This window comes from Schistocerca piceifrons, chromosome 9, assembly GCF_021461385.2.
Source record: "Schistocerca piceifrons isolate TAMUIC-IGC-003096 chromosome 9, iqSchPice1.1, whole genome shotgun sequence".
Lineage (NCBI taxonomy): Eukaryota > Metazoa > Arthropoda > Insecta > Orthoptera > Acrididae > Schistocerca > Schistocerca piceifrons.
The window spans coordinates 32,268,919-32,293,993 of record NC_060146.1 but is presented as its reverse complement, the minus strand read 5'-3'; the positions used below and the strand labels follow the sequence as shown (position 1 = coordinate 32,293,993).

The window sequence follows — 25,075 nt, the reverse complement described above, 5'->3', positions numbered from 1 at the left end:
TCTGTTCGATCTATGCCTCCCATATTAGTATTGTAGGAGTGTAATAACTTAGGTTAAAGCACACTAATTCTTTTCTTTTGTTCCCTGGAAAATCTTGCTACAGAGCGTAGTGGTTGCACTCTGTCAAAGTACAGTAACAACATTGTTGTCATTCCAACGTACAATGGAAATCCCGGATGCTGAGTCAGAACAAATTTCATATGATCCTCCATTTTCTTTTATCATTTTATCTACAAATGATAGAGTATAATTCTTAACGCTGTTTCCTCTTATTGTTCCTGTTACTTCCACACCCCTCTTTTTTAGGTCATGTAGTGAAGGTACATTGAGCTGACTTGCTGTTAATTTATCTACACCTGGATTTTCTTCAGCACCCGAATCTTCATCTGTTACGTCATCAGTTGAATTTAGAGGAGGGTGTAATGTTACATTCACACCAGTATTAGGTATTTCCTCATCTTTTGATTCTAACATGTCCAAAAGTTCCATAAGTGTACATCGTTTTCTGTGAATACAAAATGACAACACATTACCCTGACGTCCTTCTGGAAGGACGGTTGAAAACATTATTGAATTACAACTGACGAAAACTTTCAATCGCAATATGAGCCCATAAATAATATAGGTTAATTCTTTAAGATATTATATGACAAGTTTCAGAATTATTGACGCAATATGAAAGAAAATATACATACCCATCGATGACAAGGTCAGTCAGTTCGTCCATGGTAAAATCGGCCCTATTTTCATGACACAGTTTCTCACTCGCTATGAACGACAGCGTCAAACTGACTGGCACAGTGCGCAACTGACTGTGCCTACTTCATATAACAATGCGTCACAGTCCGTTGCAACAATGCGTTATTTGTAAAAATAAGTAATTTATACAGTGAGTTACGTCGTCCTTCCAGACGGACGTCAGGGTTACCTGGGTTAATTTAGCGAAGGAGTTAAAAAATTCACCAATTGCAGTGACAAGGCTTTTTCATTCAGCACTTTTGTTTTGGGCAGATCATATTTCATTAGAGCCATGCAAAACAAATTGCTAAATCAGTGCACTAAACGATGACTCTTCACTACATTTCCAATAAAATTATTATTTTTATAGTTACTGGCAGGTATTAATAGGTAACATAATTTACGAAATGTATGTACAGTAGTAGCAAGGAAAACAATCTATGGGATGTTGTAGCAAATCTTGCTTTGGCTCTTTGTGGAGTTGACTCATCACACAATAATAGTATGTGTAAATGTAGCCTGAAAATTTTTTTTTTTTTATTGTGTCACATTTTATGTTCAGTTTTGTCTACACTACCCTTTTGGACAACTATGTTTCCTTTGGAATGGATATTCTTAGTAAAAAAAAAAAAAAAAAAAAAAAAAAAAAAAAAAAAAAAAAAAAAAAAAAAAATCAGAAGGATCTGTGATGTTAGTGAAATTCCTGCAGGTGATAGTGAATTTTAATACTTTCTTGCCTGTACAATATAATGTCTCACAGGCACTGTGCATAACAACACAGTGTGTCCCAGGTGGAATGGTCAGTATCCAGGGATATGACAGGAAGTACCGTTCAAAGCAAAAAAGTCTAGTAAACATGGGCCAAAAATGGGTACCTTAAGGGCTATGAGCACTTGCTCATTTTCACTATTGCAAGATATAGTCCTTGTACTGAACTAGTGCTTACAGCTGTTGCAGTGTGCACAGTATAAACCTGTTCAAAAGCAACTGTTGTAAAATAACTTGAAAGTGGGGTAGGGGGGAAGTGAAGGAAAAAAGACAATAGCCAGCCACATACAGAGTGGGTCGAACCATTTACTGTAAACTTTTTATACATATATGAGTTCTGTCAGGTTTTCTCCGCATTATTAATTAATGGTATTCTGCTGAGTTGTTGTTTCCATGTTATGCACAATATTTTGACCATGAATCCAGCTAGAAAGAACACATAATGACAAAACTTGCAGCACCTGAAAAAGATGGCTGGGTTAGTCGACAAAATAGTGTGCATAAAATGGAAACAACTACTCGGCAAACACCCATGTTAACACCTGTAATTGTATATGAATGATAAACCTGCAGATTTTGAAATCCACTGTACTACATTTCATAATAACATTCTTGTTTTTATCCTGTGTAGGAAATTAGAGAGTAAAAGTAATGGAAGAGTTTTGCTATTTGTGCAGCAAAACAACTGATGATGGCTGAAGTAAAGAGGGTATAAACTGCAGAGTGGCAAAAGCAAGAAAAGCGTTTCTGAAAAAGAATTGGCTAACACTCAGTTTAAATGTAAGTGTTAGGAAGTGTTTCTAGAGTGTCGCATTGCAAGGAAGGCAAACATGGATGATAAAATGTTCAGACAAAGAGAGAGAAGAAGCTTTTAAAATGTGGATCTGCAGAAGAGTGCTGAAGGTTAGTTTGGAGAGATTGACTAATAGAATTAGGGGAAGGGGAAAATAGAAATTTATGTCACTAGTTGAGCAAAAGATAGGACACATCCTTTGCATTAAGGAATAGTTTGGATATGAAGAGAAGTGGGCGGGCAGGGGGGCGGGGGATGCAAATAACTGTAGAGGCCTGACTATAGCAAGCAGGTTCGAATGGCTGTAGGTTACAGTAGCTACTGTGACATGAAGATTCTTGCACAGGATGGATTGGGGTGGACACCTGCATCAGACCAGTCTTAAGGACTAACAACAGTACAGGTATGTCTCAAGTATTGGACATATCTGAATATTTTTTTTTTTTTATTTTATCTGAATCCTGTTAAGTATACAGGACTTGTTTCAGGACAGTAACTCTGGATAAGATGCTACCACAGAAAGTAAGAACAATAAAAAGTTATTAAATGATATAGGTAAGTTCCTGATACTTATCTATAACACCTATTTAGAGAACTGTAACTTGTTAATTAATCAGGCATCCACCTACGGTAGAGATCAGTGATGGTAAATCTGCTCCCTACACACAACTGAAGTTAAATGTCCATGGGGTGGAGTGTAGCTGTCACCACACATTTAACTTTGTTCCAGTACACAATCAATGAAAACATGGAACGTTTGTGGCAGCCAGTAGTTCTCCCATGCAACTACTAAATCAATTTATGAATAAAAGCGTGAAGTTAATAACTTGATTGATGCACTATCAGAATTTATGCTACTGTATGCCATCGCCTTCCAAGAGTGCATCCAGGATATTATTAATTCTTGTTCAGATACTTTTGCTGACAACCCATCAGCCATTCTTAAGACAAGTCACTTGCGAGATTTTTGAATCACTTACACAATACTGTAGAGTAATCACAAATGTGTCGGGGACAACACTGTTGGTAAAGGGAGCATCAGTTATAGAGAAAACTTTATGCGTCAAAGAGTAAAAAAGAAGTAAGTGCAGTCAGCATATCCACAATACTTACAAAGCACCTGGTTTATTATTACGGATGGCCTGTTTTGGAATGCCAGGAGTGGAAATGCAGTGTACAGCCACTGCAGATTTACTGGGCTGTGGAAGACAAGTGTATCACTGGTGTTAAATGAAATATTTTTTTACAATGCATATGCACCACACTCGCACCACCCCTGGGTACTTGCTGCACTTTGGCGGGTTCATGCTTGGCTACCACTGGGCCCCAGACATTGCAGCATAGTTTAACTTCTGTGCTGCATACCTACAATCTTGCTATTCTATTTCCCCTTATTTTGGAAATAAATTCTCCACTGTTTTTCATTCATTTTTTCTTTCTTTGTTCACCTTCTCCTATCCGTCCTCTGCTTTGGCGTTTCAGGTTCTCCTTCCTTCCTGTTCGCTCCTGAAGGCCGGCTCACACGTCTGACACGTAACAGGTGACTGTGGCACCCGTAATTCCCAGCCCCAGGTTGACAGGTAAGGTAGGCCAGGCTCAGGGAGGGGTGATTGCCTGAACTGCTACCTTCCCAAATTGCCAATTGGTCCCTTCTGAAGGGTGCCCCCAGTCGGAAGGAGCACACCTTCGGAGGTGCCGGCAATCGCGGGGGATTTTCTCACGACGAGCCAATCGTCTCGAGTCGGTAGCTGCGAAAAGTAAACGGAATGGAGCTAACAATTCAGAGACCCTCCCAGCTGCACCATGGTTCCTCACAGTTTCACATACTGAAGATGGTCAGTCCTCTACTACGATAAATCCGTTTACTATTCAGAAAGGTGTCGATGCAATTGCTGCCCTGTGAAATCCTGCACTCGTTTGTACAATGGCATTTCGCTTTCAAAGATTTCTTCCGATTCTCGAGCACGACAGTTGCTCGCAACTTCGATCCTCCATCGGCTATCCTCTCCGTGCCGAGGCCCGTCGAATGCCAAATTCTTCTCGTGTTGTTATTTACACTGGGCTGCTCGACGGTCTGACTGAGGCAGAAAACCGAACGTACCTCTCCGATCAGGGTGTCACTGCCGTCCATTGGATGATGAAGAAAGTAGATATCTCCTTAGTGCCCACACACACACTCTTTCTCACTTTTACTAGAGTGGTTCTTCTGTCAAACATCAAATATATCACAGCCAGACCGTATATTCCGAACTCGATGTGCTGCTACTAGTGTCACTGTTACGACCACACGCGAGAGTCCTGCCACACCCTGCCAAATCTGTAACCTGTGTCGGGGATGCTCACGAGGATGACTGTCCGCCTCCTTCTCCCCGCTGCTTCGACTACGACTACGACTGTCTCACGTATCTCGACAAGCGAGCTGTCAGAGAGACCCGGGTGAAGGAAAAAGTGCCTTACTTGGTTGCTCGCACGTTGTCAGCTAGGGAAACCGTGTGTTCTACCATTTGGCACCTACAGTATTGTTCTTGCTACATCTCGCTCCGTGGAGGTTGTGGCCACTCACACGTGTCACCTCAAATTTAGCACCGTGGTTGTGAAATCGCACAGCGTCATGGTTGCGTCCCTGTCTCCTCCTCCGGCTATGGAAAACACCACCGAACTTTTCCCTCACAGGGTGAAGTCATCAGCTACACAACCGGCAGGCTGGAAAGGACAGAAGGAACACTCCCGTGAAGACTTCCTACGTCCTTCCGTCCGACCTACGTCCGAGTCTCCCTCTGCCGATCGGAAAGGCTTGCAGAAGTTCAATAAAGTCAAACGGTATTATCCTTCACCGACTCGAAGATCCTCTTTGACGGTGTCACCACGTGATACCCTCGCCTGGCAGACATTCGTGTCGCCGGTGCACGACACCCAACCTTTTTCCGTCCCGGACTCTGCAGGCCGACAGGAGGAAAATGCTAACGCTTCTGTCAACCTCGTGGAGTGGAATCCTTCTCTCTCTGTGCCCTGTAGTGGTGAGTCTTTGAAGGCTGGCACTCGGCAGCTGCCGAGGTGACACCCCTTCATTTTTTCCTCTCCGTGACCCTCCCCCAATGGAACGTTCGTGGCCTTCGATCCTGTCGAATAGGACTCGAGGCTGCTTTTAGAATCACAGCGTCCACTTGTTCTCTGCCTTCAGGAAAAAAAACTGCATCCTCCCAACTGCCTTGAGCTTTCACATTTCCTCCCTGTCTGTTTTGAAGCCGGCATTCTATCTCGTGGGGGAGTCGTGCTGCTCGTACGAGATGATGTTCATAATTGACCCGTCTCCCTAACGACGTGCCTTCGAGCTGTTGCAGTTTGCCTTTTTCTTCCACACTTGACCCTTTCTCTTTCTACCATTCACATCCCTCCATCATTCGATGTCACCAGTGAAGACTTCCTCCAGCTTATTAGGCGGCTACCTCATCCCTTTCTGCTGCTTGGTGATTTCAATGCACACCATCCCCTATGGCATTCTCGTAGAACCTGTCCAAGAGGTGCCTTCTTGTCTGACCTTCCCAATCAACTTAATCCCTTCTGCCTCGACACAGAAGCACCCACTTTCCTTTCAGACTCCGCACACACCTATTTTCATTTGGACCTATTCTTCTGCACGCCCAGCTTGCCCGGCCCGTCGCCTCGAGTGGTCCCTTCTCTCCGACACAAACTCGAGAGACTATTTCCTGTGTGCTATCCGTTTGGGACTCCTACCCCACCTACACTCTCACCCAAATGGCAGCTTACTGTGGCAGGTTGGAGGCTTTACTCCTTTCTGGCGACCTTCGACAAACGACATTTCCCCAGTTGTGATGCCCAGTTGCAATATCTTACAAATGGTATCCTTACCGCCATTCCGTTCCTCACACTTCCTCTTTACCATGTTGTGTCCCGGTCCCGTGGTGGACTGAGGCATGCCACCGTGCATTTTGCTTGTGGAGCTGTGGCCACCACATTTTTAACAGTCATCCAACGATGGGAAACTGTATTCATTATACACAGATGCGTGCACAGTTCCGGGTTACAGGACCGGAGTAGGTGCTGGTGGGAGGGTGCATGGGACAGGTTTTACACCGGGGGCGGTTACAAGGGTAGGAGCCAGAGGGTAGGGAAGGTGGTTTGGGGATTTCATAGGGATGAACTAAGAGGTTACGAAGGTCAGGTGGACGGCGGAAAGACACTCTTGGTGGAGTGGGGAGGATTTCATGAAGGATGGATCTCATTTCAGGGCAGGATTAGAGGAAGTCGTATCCCTGCTGGAGAGCCACATTCAGAGTCTGATCCAGTCCCGGAAAGTATCCTGTCACAAGTGGGGCACTTTTGGGGTTCTTCTGTGGCTCTCCGGCAGGGATACGACTTCCTCAAATCCTGCCCTGAAATGAGATCCATCCTTCATGAAATCCTCCCCACTCCGCCAAGAGTGTCTTTCCGCCGTCCACCTAACCTTCGTAACCTGTTAGTTCATCCCTATGAAATCCCCAAACCACTTTCCCTACCCTCTGGCTCCTACCCTTGTAACCGACCCTGGTGTAAAACCTGTCCCATGCACCCTCCCACCACCACCTACTCCAGTCCTGTAACCCGGAAGGTGTACACGATCAAAGGCAAAGCCACGTGTGAAAGCACCCACGTGATTTACCAACTGACCTGCCTACACTGTGAAGCTTTCTATGTGGGAATGACCAGCAACAAACTGTCCATTCGCATGAACGGACACAGGCAGACAGTGTTTGTTGGTAATGAGGATCACCTTGTGGCTAAACATGCCTTGGTGCATGGCCAGCACATCTTGGCACGGTGTTACACCGTCCGGGTTATCTGGATACTTCCCACTAACACCAACCTGTCAGAACTCCGGAGATGGGAACTTGCCCTTCAGTATATCCTCTCTTCTCGTTATCCGCCAGGCCTAAATCTCCGCTAATTTCAATTTGCCGCCGCTCATACCTCACCTGTCTTTCAACAACATCTTTGCCTCTTTACTTCCGTCTCAACTGACATCTCTGCCCAAACTCTTTGCCTTTACAAATGTCTGCTTGTGTCTGTGTATGTGCAGATGGATATGTGTGTGTGTGTGTGTGTGTGTGTGTGTGTGTGTGTGTACCTGTCCTTTTTTCCCCCTAAGCTGAGTCTTTTCGCTCCCGGGATTGGAATGACTCCTTACCCTCTCCCTTAAAACCCACATCCTTTAGTCTTTCCCTCTCCTTCCCTCTTTCCCGATGAAGCAACCATTGGTTGCGAAAGCTTGAATTTTGTGTGTATGTTTGTGTGTCTATCGACCTGCCAGCGCTTTTGTTTGGTAAGTCTTATTATCTTTGTGGCTTTCGCAACCAACGGCTGCTTCATCAGGAAAGAGGGAAGGAGAGGGAAAGACGAAAGGATGTGGGTTTTAAGGGAGAGGGTAAGGAGTCATTCCAATCCCGGGAGCGGAAAGACTTACCTTAGGGGGAAAAAAGGACAGGTATACACTCGCATAAAACACATATCCATCCGCACATACACAGACACAAGCAGACATTTGTAAAGGCCACTATATATATATATATATATATATATATATATATATATATATATATATATTTTGTGTGTGTGTGTGTGTGTGTGTGTGTGTGTGTGAGGGTTATGGTGTTTTAAATGTTCTGCAAATGTGGAATGGTTCAAAGATCAACACCTGATATGTTCTTTGTACCATGTTTTAAAATTCCTCCATGTCCCACGTATGTAGACTGCATTACAACTTTGACATTCAAGTTTATATATTCCTGATCGTTGAAATTTATCCCTCTTGGTAGTTGGTTGGCTTAGGTGTGATTAGAGGGTTTGCCCAGTCTTATATGCTATTCGGAAGCCTGTCTCTTTAGGATGTTTGCAACTTTATGTGATAATTTGTGTGTAAGTCATAGTGTACCATCTGGTTCTTTTCTGTGTTATGTTGTCATTATGTGTGTTTGTTGAATGTGTTTGTAAGTTTGCAGCTTGTGAGTTATCTTGTATTCTGAAAGTGTTGTGTTTGTTTTGTATCCACATAAAGATGCCTCTGAAGACGCCTTGCAGAAAATAAAGGCAAAATGCGTCTGGCATGAAAACTGGGTTTCATTCAATTGTACTCAGACGGTCCCTAAAGTAAAAATTATCAATATACTGTAATACTCCTCAGTTGTGTGTAAGACAGGAGTACAAAAGTTGAAGATAGTAAACAAAACCACACTCGGAAGGAATCACATATATACCACCTTTTGTGAATGCAGGTCATCCTCCACAGATCCCAGAACAGCTGCCGTCTTGTCCAGAGGAAAGAAGAATCTTTTTTATGCTTTTTCATTATTCTCGCGGTTTTTGAAGAAATATTTCCCAAGTACATTAGAAAGGCCATAGATTTTACATTTCTTTCTTCTTGCCCTTCTTTTGGTTGATCTTAACTTGATGATTTGTATACCTATTCTTACGGAAGTTTTCTTAAAAGTGTACCAGTTCATTCTATAGGCTGTCAGTGTGTAACATACATAGACCTATGTAGTAACGTTTTAGGTACACTTACAGTTTGCAAAGGATGGTGGCAGCAGAAGGCCTCAAAGTGTAAATCAATATGGGTGGTATTATGGTAAACGCTATGTCCTAAAAGTGTGAACAGCACATCGGTAATTCAGCAGATTTTGTTAGGAGGACAAAAACTTTGATATAATTGTCTGCCTTAATGTTGTTTCCCTAATCACCAAAAGTGCCTGTTGTCGACACTTTGTCATTGATTAATAGCAAGTTTGAAGATGATGTAATGGCTAGCATGCCCTAAGCTCCATTTTTTATTTGATAAGCAATATTTTGAACATAATGATGGTGTCACTATGGGCAGTCCTCTCTCACCAATGTTAGGTAATTTCTTTGTGGAAGTTTTGAAGGGGAGGCAGGGGGGGAGGGGGGGGGGGGGGGGGGAGAGAAAACACTCAACACTGTAGTTTTAAAAACCGACGTGTTCTGGAGATATCGTCAGTGACACATTCATAGTTTGACCTCATGGTGAGTCCAAATTCCGTTCATGAAAATATCAAATTTACACTGGAACAAGAAATGAATGGCTGCTACTGTTTCTGGATGTAAGGAGATGGGTCTTTCTGACATTATGTTTACAGTAAGCCCATACATACTGATTTATACTTGCAGATGTCTAGCTGCCACCATCCTTTGCAAACTATGAGTGTACTTAAAACTTTAGTACATAGGGCTCATATAGTGTCCAACACTGATAGCCTATAGAGTGAGCATGCACACTTGGAAGAAATGTTCCATGGGAATGGACATACAAGGCATCAAATTGAAAGAGCTCTGCAAGCAAAAACTCCAGACCAGTCACAAGAAAAGCAAGAAGATAGATATGTGAAAACTACAGCCTTTCTATTGTGCGTGGGAAATATTTCTTCAAACATTGCAAGAATAATGCAGCAGCATGAAAGATATAATCTTCCTGCCACTGGCCCAGGCCGCTGCCCTTCTGGGATTTATGAAGGCTGATATGCTTTAATGAGAGGCATGTATATATGAAATTCTTTGTATGGTGAAAGGTACATGGGGCAAACAATACGCACTGGGGCAATAAAAATACACACACACACACACACACACACACACACACACACACACACACACACACACACTCCAGCCTTTTACAGCCCAATAAGTTGGCCAGTGGAAATACACTCATTCTACTGGGATTAGGTGGTCAAGGAAGCTGTGAAAATACAGTCACCACATAACCTGCTCAACCGAGATGAGGGTTTCCAGCCTGAAGAATTATGAAAACCCCCATTTAAAGTCTATGCTCTCAAAGGAAGTATCATTCTGTCTCTTCACTGCCAGGCATTTCAACATATGCCATCCATAATAATCAACCAAATACTTCATAAGCACTGTGCATTAGCTGCCTCTGCACTTGCTTTGTTTTACCCTTAGAGATGTAAAGTTTTATCTGTGACTGATGGTCTTGTTACTAACGTGCAGTTGCTTTGCAATATTGTGTAAAGTGATTTAAAAATACTGCAGGCAACTCATCTTGGAATAGTTGCAGGGTTGTCAGCTGAAATACTGGAATGAGAATTAATAGTATACTGGAAGCACACCCAAAAGATGGAAAACAAACACATATATGCTAGTGTGTTTATAGGCTGTGGAATCGTATTCAGCATGCCTTCCACCAGTGTGATGTAATTAAACTTCAGGTGGTGTACAGAAGTGTTTGGTATATTGCCAGTCTGTGGAAAACACAGTTGAGTGACTTTCATGGTTTGTGTTTGATGACATTCCTACTCTCTCTAATAGTGTAGACCCCATGCATTTTATTTGTAATACGCCACATGTAAGGTTGAGGCACACTGTCAACTATTGTAACAGTGAAGATCAGAAACCACTAACATCACATTATATTATTAATTGTGGGCACTTACAAAATGTCAGAAACATCATCAATCTTTGTTAAAAGGAAAAAAAGGACATTTTATTTCTGTAACTGTACTCTGTTCATCATAAGAATAAACCTGATGTAAACATTACACCATGTATTCTTCCGTGTTTGCTTCAATCTCACTGGATTTCGTTTCACATGGAGCGGAAGCCACATCGTGACCAGTAGAGTCAAGTACAATCATAAGGATACATTTTACGCTGTGTTAAATGCACGTAGACTGAGCAATGAAGTGCAGGACAATAGCCTTACCAGTGCATTAAACTTGGACAGCACTGGCCAACCAGCAGTCCAACTAGCCTTGCTCAGACATAAAATGAGATGGGCAAAGGAACAACATAGCTTTGAATGTCATTTAATTTTTAAAGAGAATGAAATAATATTTGGCAAAACTCCAGCACTACTGTGCACTTCTTAGGCGATCAGAAAGCAAGCATAAAATGCTCTCATTCTCACCTGACACAGTGTTCTAATTACAAACAAGAGTGATGAAAATTCTGAACTTAAATACAGAGGAATTTTTTTGAGCGAGCTGTGTGTGATGCAAAAGCATACTCAGGGATGTCACTGTACTGTTGAATACTGAAGCCACTGAAGGTATTAATTACAGTCCGTCATCTGGTAATCTCCTAGTTCCTTCCTTATCTGAATACCGAAAATACATTTCAGTACTGAAACTGTCGTCAGCTACATTGATAACGAGTCGATCAACAACAGAATCCACAAAGCCATCCATGCACCTCATTGTCTCTGCCTCTTTTATGACATGCCGTTCTATATACTGCCAGTCTTTGGCAGTGACATGTGAAAAAGGTGTGTGCATTAGTTTCAGTATGTCAGGTAGCTTAACAGTCTTGTTATTTCTCGGGCCAAGCCCCTTAACTTGAGTCCAGATCAGATCTGTTGGGTTCATATGGTAATGGTACATTGGTTGTAAAAATGCATTTATTTGTGTATTCCTTGATGCGGTGAAAATGATTGTTTTTCTTGTTTCTACGACACACTTCTACATCTGTGATATAAAAGAATTTAAAAGTTAAATTGTTATGTTTTCTTAATTTAAGCAACCTTTATTAACAGTCTTTCATAAAATATTGTTAATTAATTTATAGTTGGAATGAAAACAAGAATTTTGCATGCAGTATGTAATTAAAAACAGGATGATGATCATTATTCATAAAAATGAAGATGAATTTTACAATTACGAGATGTAGGTGCGTCAAATTGAACAAGAAAAAGAAATTAATTTGGGCAAAGCTTGAACCAGCAAACCATTTACTGCAATAAGTTACCAAGCTATTATGCCACTGATACTGCTATACACGAATATGCATTTAAGTCTCAACTGTACCTAATACTGTTGCTCAGAAAACTTCAAAGCCGATCATCTCCATAAATTTATGATAAGCATTAAGAACAACCTATTTCTCGGCACTTTTTAACAGTGTTCCAAAGGTGTGATTCCCTACGGAACAGGAAGCAGCTTCAGCCATTTTCATACTGCGTATTAACAGTACGAAAATCAGAGCACAACAGTGCAGAGCTGAAATAAAAACTATGTAACTAAAGTGTGATTCAGAAAAATGTTGATGGCTGCTAATACATTTGAACATCTTAAAATTTCATTTAAGGTAACTTGGTATTAATATATCCAATACATATGTGGGACCTACTTCCAAGAGCATAACAACACTGTGTGTGTGTGTGTGTGTGTGTGTGAGAGAGAGAGTGCGCGCACCATCATCTCCCTTGTTGTGTCATGTCAAAATGTGGGCAAACTTACCTACTGGCCAAGGCGCGTGTTGCCACCTACAGCAGTCACAACTCTCTCTCGACCACCGTCCACAGACGATCCGGGAGGCGATCCGTTCATTCGAGCCTTGCGGCTGCGCTTAAATTTGGCAACATCGTCACTAAAGACATCTCCAGTCCGTAGGGCCGATATCAGATCGTCAAACTCCCCCTTGGCTGCTGAATCACTCTCACGGCGCCGCAGACCTATGGCAATCCGGCCATCAGGGCCGGGCACAGTGCCGTTGTTCAGGCCGTTACGGAGTGAAGAACCTACTCGAGCTAGGATGCTTTCCCGAGAGCTCTTGCGTTCTATTGTGCGCTTTTTCAACTGAAATAGAAAGTACAACATTGTTAAAATAGGAGTTTCGCACTTCTGTCTCTTCTTAAAAAGGAAGGTAATGAAATGAAACATGAAAATATTTTTTTTATTTTTGATTGAGAATTGTAGGCACATGGCTGCACATATGGGAGCATTTATGCTGTAGTGGCTCATATCTGTAGTTGAATGCATTACTTGCAGTGACTTGTTTTCGATCGAAAAATGTTGTTTGGCATGGAGAAAGAACATCATACACACCACAATTTCTTTCACTGTTCCTATTAACAGCTCAGAAATTATCCAGAGAGCATTTCCAGAAAGTTACCAATGGCACATCAAACTTTCAATATTTTAAGTATTGGTTTACCAGATATAGTCAATCAGTTGTAGTTTCAGCCAAATATTCTCAGTACAGTTTCTGTGGAAGAGAAATTTGTACTTGCTCTGAGGTGGTAATTCCTCAGTTTTGATCTACATTTAACTAATGCAGTACATCTGCCAAATGTATATCTTCCACTGCTAATTTACTGAATAAAAAATCAAATTAGGTGAAACAGTAATATTAATTACAACAAATATTACGCTAAATATTATACAAACTAATTGTTGCAATTTCTGCTTGCATCTGGTCTCAATAGGTTTGTTTTCAAAAACTAATGAAATAAGTACCAGCTCAATATTGTCACACAGCTCTTCCTTGAATCTATTTTTGAAGAATAGAAGAAAGATTAATCTCTGTATAGGGTGCCAGAGAAACTCTGTAATGAGGAACAATCCAGTTGACTAAGACACATTAGAGGGAACATGAAGTAGCCAACTAGGGATGGGCAAACTCGTTCATCTTTGGGAACTAGTTCCCTGGTGATCGTTCCCCCCTGGAGTACGAAGTTTTTATTCATAACAGAATTCTCACTCATTTGTAATTTTCGTGATTCCGTAAAACCTCTCATTTAGCCAACTACAGTATTATGTGGCTGGTTGCTGTGAAATAATATAAGGTGGCTCACGAAAAACTGGCACCAAGGACAGACTACTTGCCAATTACGCATGATTTGTTGACCGTTATGAGCAGAATAGACGAACATGTAATAATTAGGCAGTGAAGAAATAACAAATAAGCTAAGGCAAACAACAACTTTGAAACAATAGATGACGATTGGTGGGCGACAATGAGCTATCTAGTACTCGAGGCCAATTTTTCGTGTGCCACCCAGTATCACTGAAATAATATTGTAGAAGGTATCATATTCTCTTTACAAAATGTGACACCAGACACTTGACTATGGAGTGCGGGCTTCATTCGGTTGTAAATCAATCTGCTTTCCATAACAATGAACATGGCCTTTTACCTCTGGTCAAAAAAAGATAGAAAATGGCCACTCATGTGTGCCTTGCCAATTTCATTTGCGTGTCTAATAACAAAAAAATCTTGCCTTTTTACAAGTGTTTCTTCTGATGTTTATCAAAATAGTGAAGTAAGCTGATATGCCATTCTGTTACCTGAAAAGATGTATGTATTATATACCATATAATTTTTATGTAATATATGTAATTATAAAGTGCATTTCAATTGCCGGTCATGGATGCTGAATAGAATACGAAAAGAACCAGAAGTTCAGAGTTCAAAAAAGGTTTGAAACAGATCTAGAATGGGCGTGCACAGCGAACGAAATGAACAAGAACTCGATACTGAACTACGAGCAGTCGACAGTGGAACTGCGATGAACGCAAAGGACGAGAACGCCCGATCGAGAAAGAGACAGAGACATGTACGGAAATGGGACCGAGGCTGGAACAATACCGGCCTACGTGCCATTGCAGGAATGAGACCGACTGTCTCCCATTCCCGGGAACTACAAAAAGAAAGCCGCGGCCGAGACCAAGACAGACTGGAACGGGACCGAGGTTGGAATGAGACTGGCAGACATGCTGTTGCGGGAATGAGACCAACCATTTCCTGTTCCCGGGAACTATAAATAGAAAGCCGTGACCGAAGTGAACTATAAAAGACTGTTGCTTAGAATTCGTTCCTCACTCATTCCATTCATCTGGATGAACCGTTCCTTTGGACCCGTTAGTTCACAAAGGACCCATCTCTACAGGCAACCACAGCTCAAGTTTTAGGATGGTCAGCAATGGTCACTGCTCGGTACTTTTGTCTAATGCAGAGTGTGGCAGGCTGTGAGGTGATCAGCAATGCTGCAGGTTCAGTGTATTGGTAAAAGTTTGACTGGCTTGTTTCGTGATCACCAGCTGTGCAGGCAATGTGTGATTAGCAAGTCTGCAGCATAAATGTCGCCTTAGCAAAAAGCATCAGTTTCTTAGTAATTTTTGACATTCTCCCTTTTTGTTGACAGTGCCTTTGACTGATCGCTGCATCTCATCAGCACAGGTTTGGGGCTAGCATAACTGCATTGGTCAAGTACACATACTCCTGGACATAGCTGACAAATAAAAAGTAATTTTCTGAAGTAACTTTACATTTAATGGAATGGTGTTTTTGGGTGGAGTGAGGGGTGGCGCACGCTCACACTTGGACTGGGTTCGAATCACGGTCTGGTACACATTTTCACTCATAGCCGCAGATTCCACGTAATATCCCGATGCAGCTGACCGCAGTGATCCCCTCCCTTTCCTTTGTTCACTATAGCTAGGAAGACTACAAAGGAGAATGGTATATTGACATGTGTTTGCTGTGATACTCAAGAAAATATACTATAATGGACAGCCTGGTCTGGCATTTTAATAGCATGTGAGCACTGGTACAGTGCCTGGCAGTTATTGACCTTTTAAGTATAAGCCCTGTGAATATGACATCTAATGACAGCATGCCCTCACAAGACACAATACTTACATGTGCAGCTAAGCTCACTTGCACGGATAATTTAATACCGAGACACCAACACATCCAGCTGTCACTAGTGTTAGAGTGTTAAGCAGATAAAATTTAATTCCTAAAATAGTATCATTCCTCCTTACGTTTGCTAGAGTGAAAATGCGTTGTTGCCAAGCAGCTTGTTATTATCAAGCATGGTGATAAATGTCAGCTACTGATGGAGGAATGAGAGCTATCACATTGCCAAACATGCATAAAAATGGAGACTGGATGATAATGAGTTACGACATTGATAGCGAAGTGTTAATTTATGTTCACCACACCAACTGGGAAAATTCACAGGATTTTATTTTATCTCGGAAGGAAAAAAAATCAAAATAAAAGTTCACGTGGCATATTTTCTAGGAGCAGTTTCCTCATTTTGGCCGTGGCAGTTGATGTGGCAATGCAAGCATATAACACTCACCATCATAAATTCATTACAAACTTCTGAACTGCTGGACCGTTTATTATGTTTCCCTGGCATCCCTCGTTTGAGGTCCATTATGCAGCACAAGACATTCTTGTTGTTGTGGTCTTCAGCCCTGAGACTGGTTTGATGCAGCTCTCCATGCTACCCTATCCTGTGCAAGTTTTTTCATCTCCCAGTACCTACTGCAACCTACCTTCTGAATCTGCTTAGTGTAGTCATCTCTTGGTCTCCCCCTACGATTTTTACCCTCCACGCTGCCCTCCAATGCTAAATTTATTGATCCCTTGATGCCTCAGAACATGTCCTACCAACCGGTCCCTTCTTCTCGTCAAGTGGTGCCACAAACTCCTCTTCTCCCCAATTCTATTCAATACCTCCTCATTAGTTAGGTGATCTACCCATCTAATCTTCAGCATTCTTCTGTAGCACCACATTTCGAAAGCTTCTATTCTCTTCCTGTCCAAACTATTTATCGTCCATGTTTCACTTCCATACATGGCTACATTCCATACAAATACTTTCAGAAACGACTTCCTGACACTTAAATCAATACTCGATGTTAACAAATTTCTCTTCTTCAGAAACGCTTTCCTTGCCATTGCCGGGCTACATTTTATATCTTCTCTACTTCGGCCATCATCAGTTATTTTGCTCCCCAAATAGCAAAACTCCTTTACTACTTTAACTGTCTCATTTCCTAATCTAATTCTCTCAGCATCACCTGACTTAATTCGACTACATTCCATTACCCTCGTTTTGCTTTTGTTGATGTTCATCTTATATCCTCCTTTCAAGACAATGTCCACTCTGTTCAACTGCTCTTCCAAGTCCCTTGCTGTCTCTGACAGAATTACAATGTCATCGACAAACCTCAAAGTTGTTATTTCTTCTCCATGAATTTTAATACCTACTCCGAATTTTTCTTTTGTTTCCTTTACTGCTTGCTCAATATACAGATTGAATAACATTGGGGATAGGCTACAACCCTGTCTCACTCCTTTCCCAACCGCTGCTTCCCTTTCATGTCCCTCAACTCTTATAACTGCCATCTGGTTTCTGTACAAATTGTAAATAGCCTTTCCCTCCCTGTATTTTACCCCTGCCACCTTAAGAATTTGAGAGAGAGTATTCCAGTCAACATTGTCTAAAGCTTTCTCTAAGTCTACAAATGCTAGAAACGTAGGTTTGCCTTTCCTTAATCTTTCTTCTAAGATAAGTCGTAACGTCAGTATTGCCTCACGTGTTCCAATATTTCTACGGAATCCAAACTGATCTTCCCCAAGGTCGGCTTCTACCAGTTTTTCTCTTCGTCTGTAAAGAATTCGTGTTAGTATTTTGCAGCTGTGGCTTATTAAACTGATAGTTCGGTAATTTTCACATCTGTCAACACCTGCTTTCTTCGAGATTGGAATTATTATATTCTTCTTGAAGTCTGAGGGTACTTCGCCTGTCTCATACATCTTCCTCACCAGATGGTAGAGTTTTGTCAGGACTGGCTCTCCCAAGGCCGTCAGTAGTTCTAATGGAATGTCGTCTACTCCCGGGGCCTTGTTTCGGCTCAGGTCTTTCAGTGCTCTGTCAAACTCTTCACGCAGTATCGTATCTCCCATTTCATCTTCATCTACATTCTCTTCCATTTCTATAATGTCCTCAAGTACATCGCCCTTGTATAGGCCCTCTATATACTCCTTCCATCTTTCTGCTTTCCCTTCTTTGGTTAGAACTGGGTTTCCATCTAGGCTCTTGATATTCATACAAGTGGTTCTCTTTTCTCCAAAGTTCTCTTTAATTTTCCTGTAGGCAGTATCTATCTTACCCCTAGTGAGATAAGCTTCCACATCCTTACATTTGTCCTCTAGCCACCCCTGCTTAGCCATTTTGCACTTCCTGTCGATCTCATTTTTGAGACGTTTGTATTCCTTTTTGCCTGCTTCATCTACTGCATTTTTATATTTTCTCCTTTCATCAATTATATTCAATATTTCTTCTGTTACCCAAGGATTTCTACTAGCCCTTGTCTTTTTACCTACTTGATCCTCTGCTGCCTTCACTACTTCATCCCTCAGAGCTATCCATTCTTCTTCTACTGTACTTCTTTCCCCCACTGCTGTCAATTGTTCCCTTATGCGCTCCGTGAAACTCTGTACAACCTCTGGTTTAGTCAGTTTATCCAGGTCCCATCTCCTTAAATTCCCACCTTTTTGCAGTTTCTTCAATTTTAATCTGCAGTTCATAACCAATAGATTGTGGTCAGAGTCCACATCTGCCCCTGGAAATGTCTTACAACTTAAAACCTGGTTCCTAAATCTCTGTCTTACCATTATATAATCTATCTGATACCTTTTAGTATCTCCGGGATTCTTCCATTTATACAACCTTCTTTTACCCCCCAGGGGATCCACAACTCTTTTGTGGATACATGCGTAGCGAGCACGGGACCCCGAGCTAATGTGGCCTTCCTTCCTTTCCGGGCTGCATACCTTCCCTTTCCGCATCCTTCCCCATCCCCCATCTTCGCCCCCCCCCCCCCCCCCCCCCCACACTGCTGGCTCTTTCCTTCCCTTTCTCCCCCTCTGGGAGTATGGTTTGTGCCTACGTCCGGAGACGGACGCTTGTAAATGTACCGCATTCTTCGCCTTCCTTGCTTGTATGTCTTCATCCTTCCTTTGTCCTTCTCTTTTCCTTACCTCTTCTCTTTACCCTTTTCTCCGCTGCGGCGTTTGAGACCTCTCTTCTTTCCTTTCCCTTTCTCTTTCTTCCTCCCTGTGCGTGTCTGAAGGCCGACCCACGCACTTCCATGCGTAGCCGGTGACGGTGTAACGCGTAATTCCCCGTCCTGGGTAGACAGGTAGGACACGTACGTACCCCCGGGTAACGGCCAGGCCCAGGGAGGGGTGATTACCCGAGCTGATACCTTCCGAAAGTGCCGATTGGTCCCTCCGTCCGTTTGTCGGGAGGCGTGACCTGAGGTGTGAACAATCACCTAAGGCGGGAGTCCCCTCAGAGAGGGCCCCCACAAGGGAGGAGCGCGCCATCGGAGACGCCAGTAATCATGGGGGACTCTTCCGCAATGGTTTCCTCACCTTCCACTATGTCTGCTCACAAACGTAAGTTCACTGAGTCCCAGCCACAGTCAGTTCTTCCATCGTTGCCACAGTTCCTTGTTGTTTCTCGGTCTGACGAAGGTCACAACTTCTCCACTGTCAACCCTTTCATTATTCAGAAAGGTGTCGATGCAATTGCAGGTCCTGTAAAGTCTTGTTCCAGATTACGGAATGGCACCCTGTTGTTAGAAACAGTCAGTGCCCTCCAGGCACAGAAATTGCTGCGTACCTCACTGCTCCACACCTTCCCTGTCCGGGTTGAAGCGCACCGCACTTTAAATTCCTCGCGTGGAGTCGTTTATACACACTCCCTTGATGGATTGTCTGACGAAGAAATTCAGCACTACCTGTCTGACCAGGGCGCAACGGCTGTTCATAGGGTTATGAAAAGGGTTGACACGAACATCATTCCAACCCGCACTGTCTTCTTGACACTTGACAAAGTTCAACTCCCATCGAAAATCAAAGCAGGCTATGAGATAATTTCCGTTCGCCCTTACGTCCCAAACCCTACGCGTTGCTATCAGTGTCAGCGGTTCAATCACAACAGCCAGTCCCGTTCCAATCCAGCCAAATGTGTTACGTGTGGCAAGGATGCCCATGAGGGTGCTTGTCCACCTCCATCCCCTCGCTGCATCAACTGTATGGGTGACCACGCTGCTTCCTCTCGAGATTGTCCCGTTTTTAAGGACGAAAAGCTCATCCAGGAAATTAGAGTAAAGGAAAAGGTGTCGACCTTTCCTGCTCGAAAATTATTCGCCAGTCGACAGCCCACCGTGCCTCAGAAAGGAAATTACAGCACTGTACTTGCTTCTCCTCGGCCAACAAAAGAGGCGGCCACGCAGACTTGCGACCTCACCTTTAGTGCCACGGTCGTCAGATCGGCCAGCGCAAAGATCGCCCGTTCAACCTCACGACTTTCGCATGCCCACTCTCTGGCTCACCGTTCGTCGAGTTCTGCTAAATCTCGAGCCCAAAAGTCAGACACCAAGACTTCGAAAAAAGAGCATACTCGTGAAGAGTTTTTACGTACGGCAACTTCCCAACCATCGGTTCCTCCTTCCTCTAAACATCATACATCCAAGAAGGCTACAAAGAAAACCAGTTCCTCTCCTTCTCCGCCAAGGCGTGTCCCATCTACAGCACCACCTGGCGGAAATCGTCCTCGGCCGTCTTCTGTGTTGCCGAGGCGCACTGCTGGCGGCCGATCGCTGGTGGCAGGAGCTGCTCCTGACCAACCTATGGATCAGGATCTTCTGCCTTCGGCTGAATGCCATTCCATGCTGTCGGTCGCAAGCTCAGAGCAGTCGTTGAGTTGACAGCGACCTTGGTCACATTCCTCCATTTTCTGTTCACCCTATGTCCATTATCCACTGGAATATCCGCGGTATTCGAGCCAACCGGGATGAATTGTCGATCCTCTTACGATCCTACTCGCTGGTCGTCTTCTGTCTTCAGGAAACAAAGCTGCGTCCCCATGACTGCTTTGTTCTCCCTCATTTTCAGTCCATCCGATATGATCTCCCCTCTGTTGAAGGCACTCCAGCACATGAAGGACTCATGATTCTTCTCCATGAAACTCTCCATTATCACCCAATCCATTTAAACACTTCCTTCCAAGCTGTCACCGTCCATCTTTCCCTTTCCGGATATACGTTCTCTCTTTGTACTGTATACATTCCATCGTCCACACCAATGGCACGAGCTGATCTCCTTCATCTTCTTGGTCAGCTTCCACCCCCATATTTGCTGGTTAGGGACTTCAATGCCCACCACCCGCTTTGGGGATCTCCACATCCTTGTCCACGTGGCTCACTATTGCTAGGCGTATTCCACCAAGCAGATCTAGTTTGCCTCAACACTGGGGTCCCTACATTTTTGTCTGCCGCCACGACAAATTTATCTCATTTGGACCTCGCGGTCGGTACTGTTCCGCTAGCTCGGCACTTCGAATGGTTCGCCCTTGACGATACACACTCGAGTGACCACTTTCCATGTGTCCTTAGACTGCAGCCTCAACTGCCCTACATGCGCCCGTGACGCTGGAAGTTTGCCCAAGCCGATTGGACACTTTTTTCGCCTCTAGCGACATTCGATGACCATCACTTTCCCAGTGTCGACGATGAGGTCACACATATTACTGACGTTATTCTAACAGCTGCGGAACATTCAATACCACGCACCTCCGAATTGCCCCCCCCCCCCTTTCAGTTCCTTGGTGGAACGAGGCATGCCGTGATGCAATACGTGAGCGGCGACGTGCTCTCCGCGTTTTCCGCCACCATCCTACTTTGGCCAACTGTATCCGCTATAAGCAGTTCCGGGCGCGATGCCGTCGTGTCATCCGCGATAGCAAGAAGGCAAGCTGGAAATTCTTTATTAGCTCATTTAATACCTTCACTCCCTCCTCGGAAGTTTGGAGTCGGCTTCGACGGTTCTCAGGCGCGCCTAGTTTCTCCCCGGTCTCTGGGCCCACTGTCGCGCATGACACATTAGTGGACCCCGTCGCAATTTCTAACTCGTTGGGTCAGCACTTTGGTGAGATTTCGAGCTCTTCAAATTACCCGTCAGCGTTTCTCCCGAAGAAATATGCAGCGGAAGTGCGACCTCTTGCTTTCTCCTCTCAAAATCTCGAAAGCTACAATACTGTTTTCTCCTTGCGGGAACTCCAACATGCACTCTCTTCTTCTCGCTCCTCCGCCCCAGGACCAGATGGTATCCACGTCCAAATGTTGCTGCATTTATCAACCCATAGTCTGCGTTACCTCCTTCGCCTTTATAATTGAATTTGGACCGACAGTACTATTCCCAGACGATGGCGGGAAGCTATCGTCGTTCCTGTTCCGAAACCTGGAAAGGACAAACATCTCCCCTCTAGCTATCGCCCCATTTCTCTCCCGAGTAGTGTCTGTAAGGTTTTGGAGCGTATGGTGAATTACCGTTTAGCGTGGTGGCTGGAATCCCGCAGTCTTTTAACACCTGCCCAATGCGGATTCTGAAAGCATCGTTCTGCAGTTGACCATCTTGTTGCTCTCTCCACATATATCATGAACAATTTTCTCCGGAAACGCCAAACAGTAGCAATACTTTTTGATCTGGAGAGAGCATACGATACCTGTTGGAGGACAGGCATTCTCCGCACACTGTTCTCTTGGGGCTTTCAAGGTCGGCTGGCCCTTTTTCTTCGCGAATTTATGGCAGAGCGCACATTTAGGGTGCGGGTGAACACTACTCTCTCCCGTACTTTCTTCCAAGAAAACGGGGTACCCCAGGGCTCCGTGCTGAGTGTTGTACTGTTTGCCATTGCCATCAATCCAGTTATGGATTGTCTCCTTCCTGATGTCTCGGGCTCCCTCTTTGTGGACGATTTTGCGATCTACTACAGCTCTCAACGGACCAGCCTTCTTGAACGACGTCTTCAAGAATGTCTCGATCGCCTCCACTCTTGGAGCATTGAAACCGGCTTCCGTTTTTCTCCCAGTAAGACCGTTTCTGTTAATTTTTGGCGAAGTAAGGAGTTTCTTCCGCCCTCCTTACATCTAGGTCCTGTCAACCTTCCATTTTCAAACGTCGCTAAATTCTTGGGTCTTACGTTTGACAGAAAACTGTGCTGGTCCTCCCACGTTTCCTATCTTTCGGCTCGCTGTCTGCGATCCCTCAACACCCTCCGTGTCCTGAATGGTACCTCCTGGGGAGCGGACCGAGTGGTCCTTCTCCGCCTCTATCGCACCTTAGTGCGCTCGAAATTGTACTATGGAAGCATAGTCTACTCCTCTGCTCGGCCGTCTATTCTTCGGCGTCTCGACTCCATCCACCACCGTGGATTACGTTTAGTGTCTGGAGCTTTTTACACCAGCCCTGTGGAAAGCCTTTATGCTGAGACTGCTGAACCTCCACTGTCCAATCGGCGAGCAGTCTTTCTGAGTCGTTATGCTAGCCATCTGTCTTCCATGCCTGCTAATCCAGCCCATGACATTTTTTTCGACGCCTCCTTTGATGTAGGGTATGCAGGCTGCCCCTCCTCCCTACTACCACCGGGAGTCCGCTTCTGTCAACTGCTCCATTCTCTTTCCTTCCGCTTTCCTAAAACCTTCTTGACAACTTTGGGTACAGCACCACCTTGGCTCCATCCCCGGATCTGCCTGCTCCTTGACCTTTGTCGATTTCCCAAGGATGGTACCCCTTCACTTGTTTATCGTCGGGCATTTGCTGCTCTATGTGCACAAATGACGGACGCCACATTTATTTACACCGACGGCTCGAAAACATCGTTAGGTGTAGGGAGTGCCTATATTGTTGGCGACACCCCAGATCACTTTCGGCTTCCCGACCAGTGTTCGGTTTATACTGCGGAGCTTTATGCTGTTCTCCAGGCTGTCCACTACATCCGCCGCCATCAGCGGATACAATACGTTATCTGCTCAGATTCTCTCAGCTCTCTCCTCAGTCTCCAAGCGCTTTATCCTGTGCACCCTCTGGTCCACCGGATTCAGGACAGTCTGCGCTTGCTCCACCTGGGGGGCGTCTCGGTGGCGTTCCTCTGGCTCCCGGGACATGTTGGTATCTGTGGAAATGAGGCGGCCGATATTGCAGCCAAGGCTGCAGTCTCTCTTCCTCGGCCAGTTATTCAATCGATTCCCTTCGCCGATCTACGGAGCGTTCTATGTCGACGTGTTGTTCATTTATGGCACACGCATTGGTCGACACTTACCCATAATAAATTGCGGGACATAAAAGCTCTTCCTTGTGCTTGGACCTCTTCCTCCCGAACGCGTCCTCGGGAGGCGGTAATTTTAACTAGACTCCGGATAGGGCACTGTCTTTTTAGCCATCGAGATCTTTTAAGCGGCAATCCTCCCCCACTCTGTCCCCACTGCTCTCAGCTGTGGACGGTAAGACACCTTTTAATTGAGTGCCCCTATTTTAATCCGTTATGCTCCCGTCTACAGCTATCGCCTGATATATTGTCGATTTTAGCAGATGACACGCGCTCAGCCGATCGCGTTCTCAAGTTTATTAGTGCCAGTGAAATGACGTCAGTCATTTGAGGCTTTTTTTGGGGACAACCAACCCCTTTCTGTAGTGGATTTTTAAGCCTTCCTTCTGCCTTTAGTTTCTCCAATTTTATGACTTTCGTTCCCGTTGCTGCGGGTTTTCAATTTCGGTTTTTTACTGTTTCCTAAGTCAGGGACCGGGCGCTAATGACCATAGAAGTTTTGCGCCCTAAAAAAAAAACCACCTTTTATGATTCTTGAACCAAGTGTTAGTTATGATTAAGTTATGTTCTGTGCAAAATTCTACTAGACGACTTCCTCTTTCATTTCTTAGCCCCAATCCATATTCACCTACTATGTTTCCTTCTCTCCCTTTTCCTACACTCGAATTCCAGTCACCCATGACTATTAAATTTTCGTCTCCCTTCACTATCTGAATAATTTCTTTTATCTCATCATACATTTCATCAATTTCTTCATCATCTTGGCATATAAGCTTGTACTACTGTAGTAGGCGTGGGCTTCTGACACAAAAAAATAAAATAAATCTGTGCTTGTAACAGTCAGTGAGATGGAATATCTTGTGTTGGTCTTGTTCCAAATTTGTATGTTTCCCTTCTTCTTTATGGTTGTCTTCATTTACCAAGTAACAGAGATTTACTAGAAATGTATTTTGGTGTGGGATCGTGTGATACAAACATATAACAGCAATTCTACATCTGCACCTATACTGTGCAAACCACTGTATGGTGCGTGGCAGAGGGTACGTCCCATTGTAAAAGTT

The 25,075-nt window shown here is 44.0% G+C and overlaps 1 protein-coding gene across 1 annotated transcript in view; it reads right to left on the bottom strand.

The window, feature by feature from the left end:
• The window catches only part of LOC124716892 (disheveled-associated activator of morphogenesis 1), a 415,554-nt gene that overhangs the window by 17,515 nt on the left and 372,964 nt on the right, over window positions 1–25,075 (bottom strand). The window contains exon 21 of the mRNA XM_047243447.1: window positions 12,556–12,894. Coding sequence (XP_047099403.1) covers window positions 12,556–12,894 — 339 coding nt within the window. The remainder of the gene's footprint in view (window positions 1–12,555; window positions 12,895–25,075) is intronic.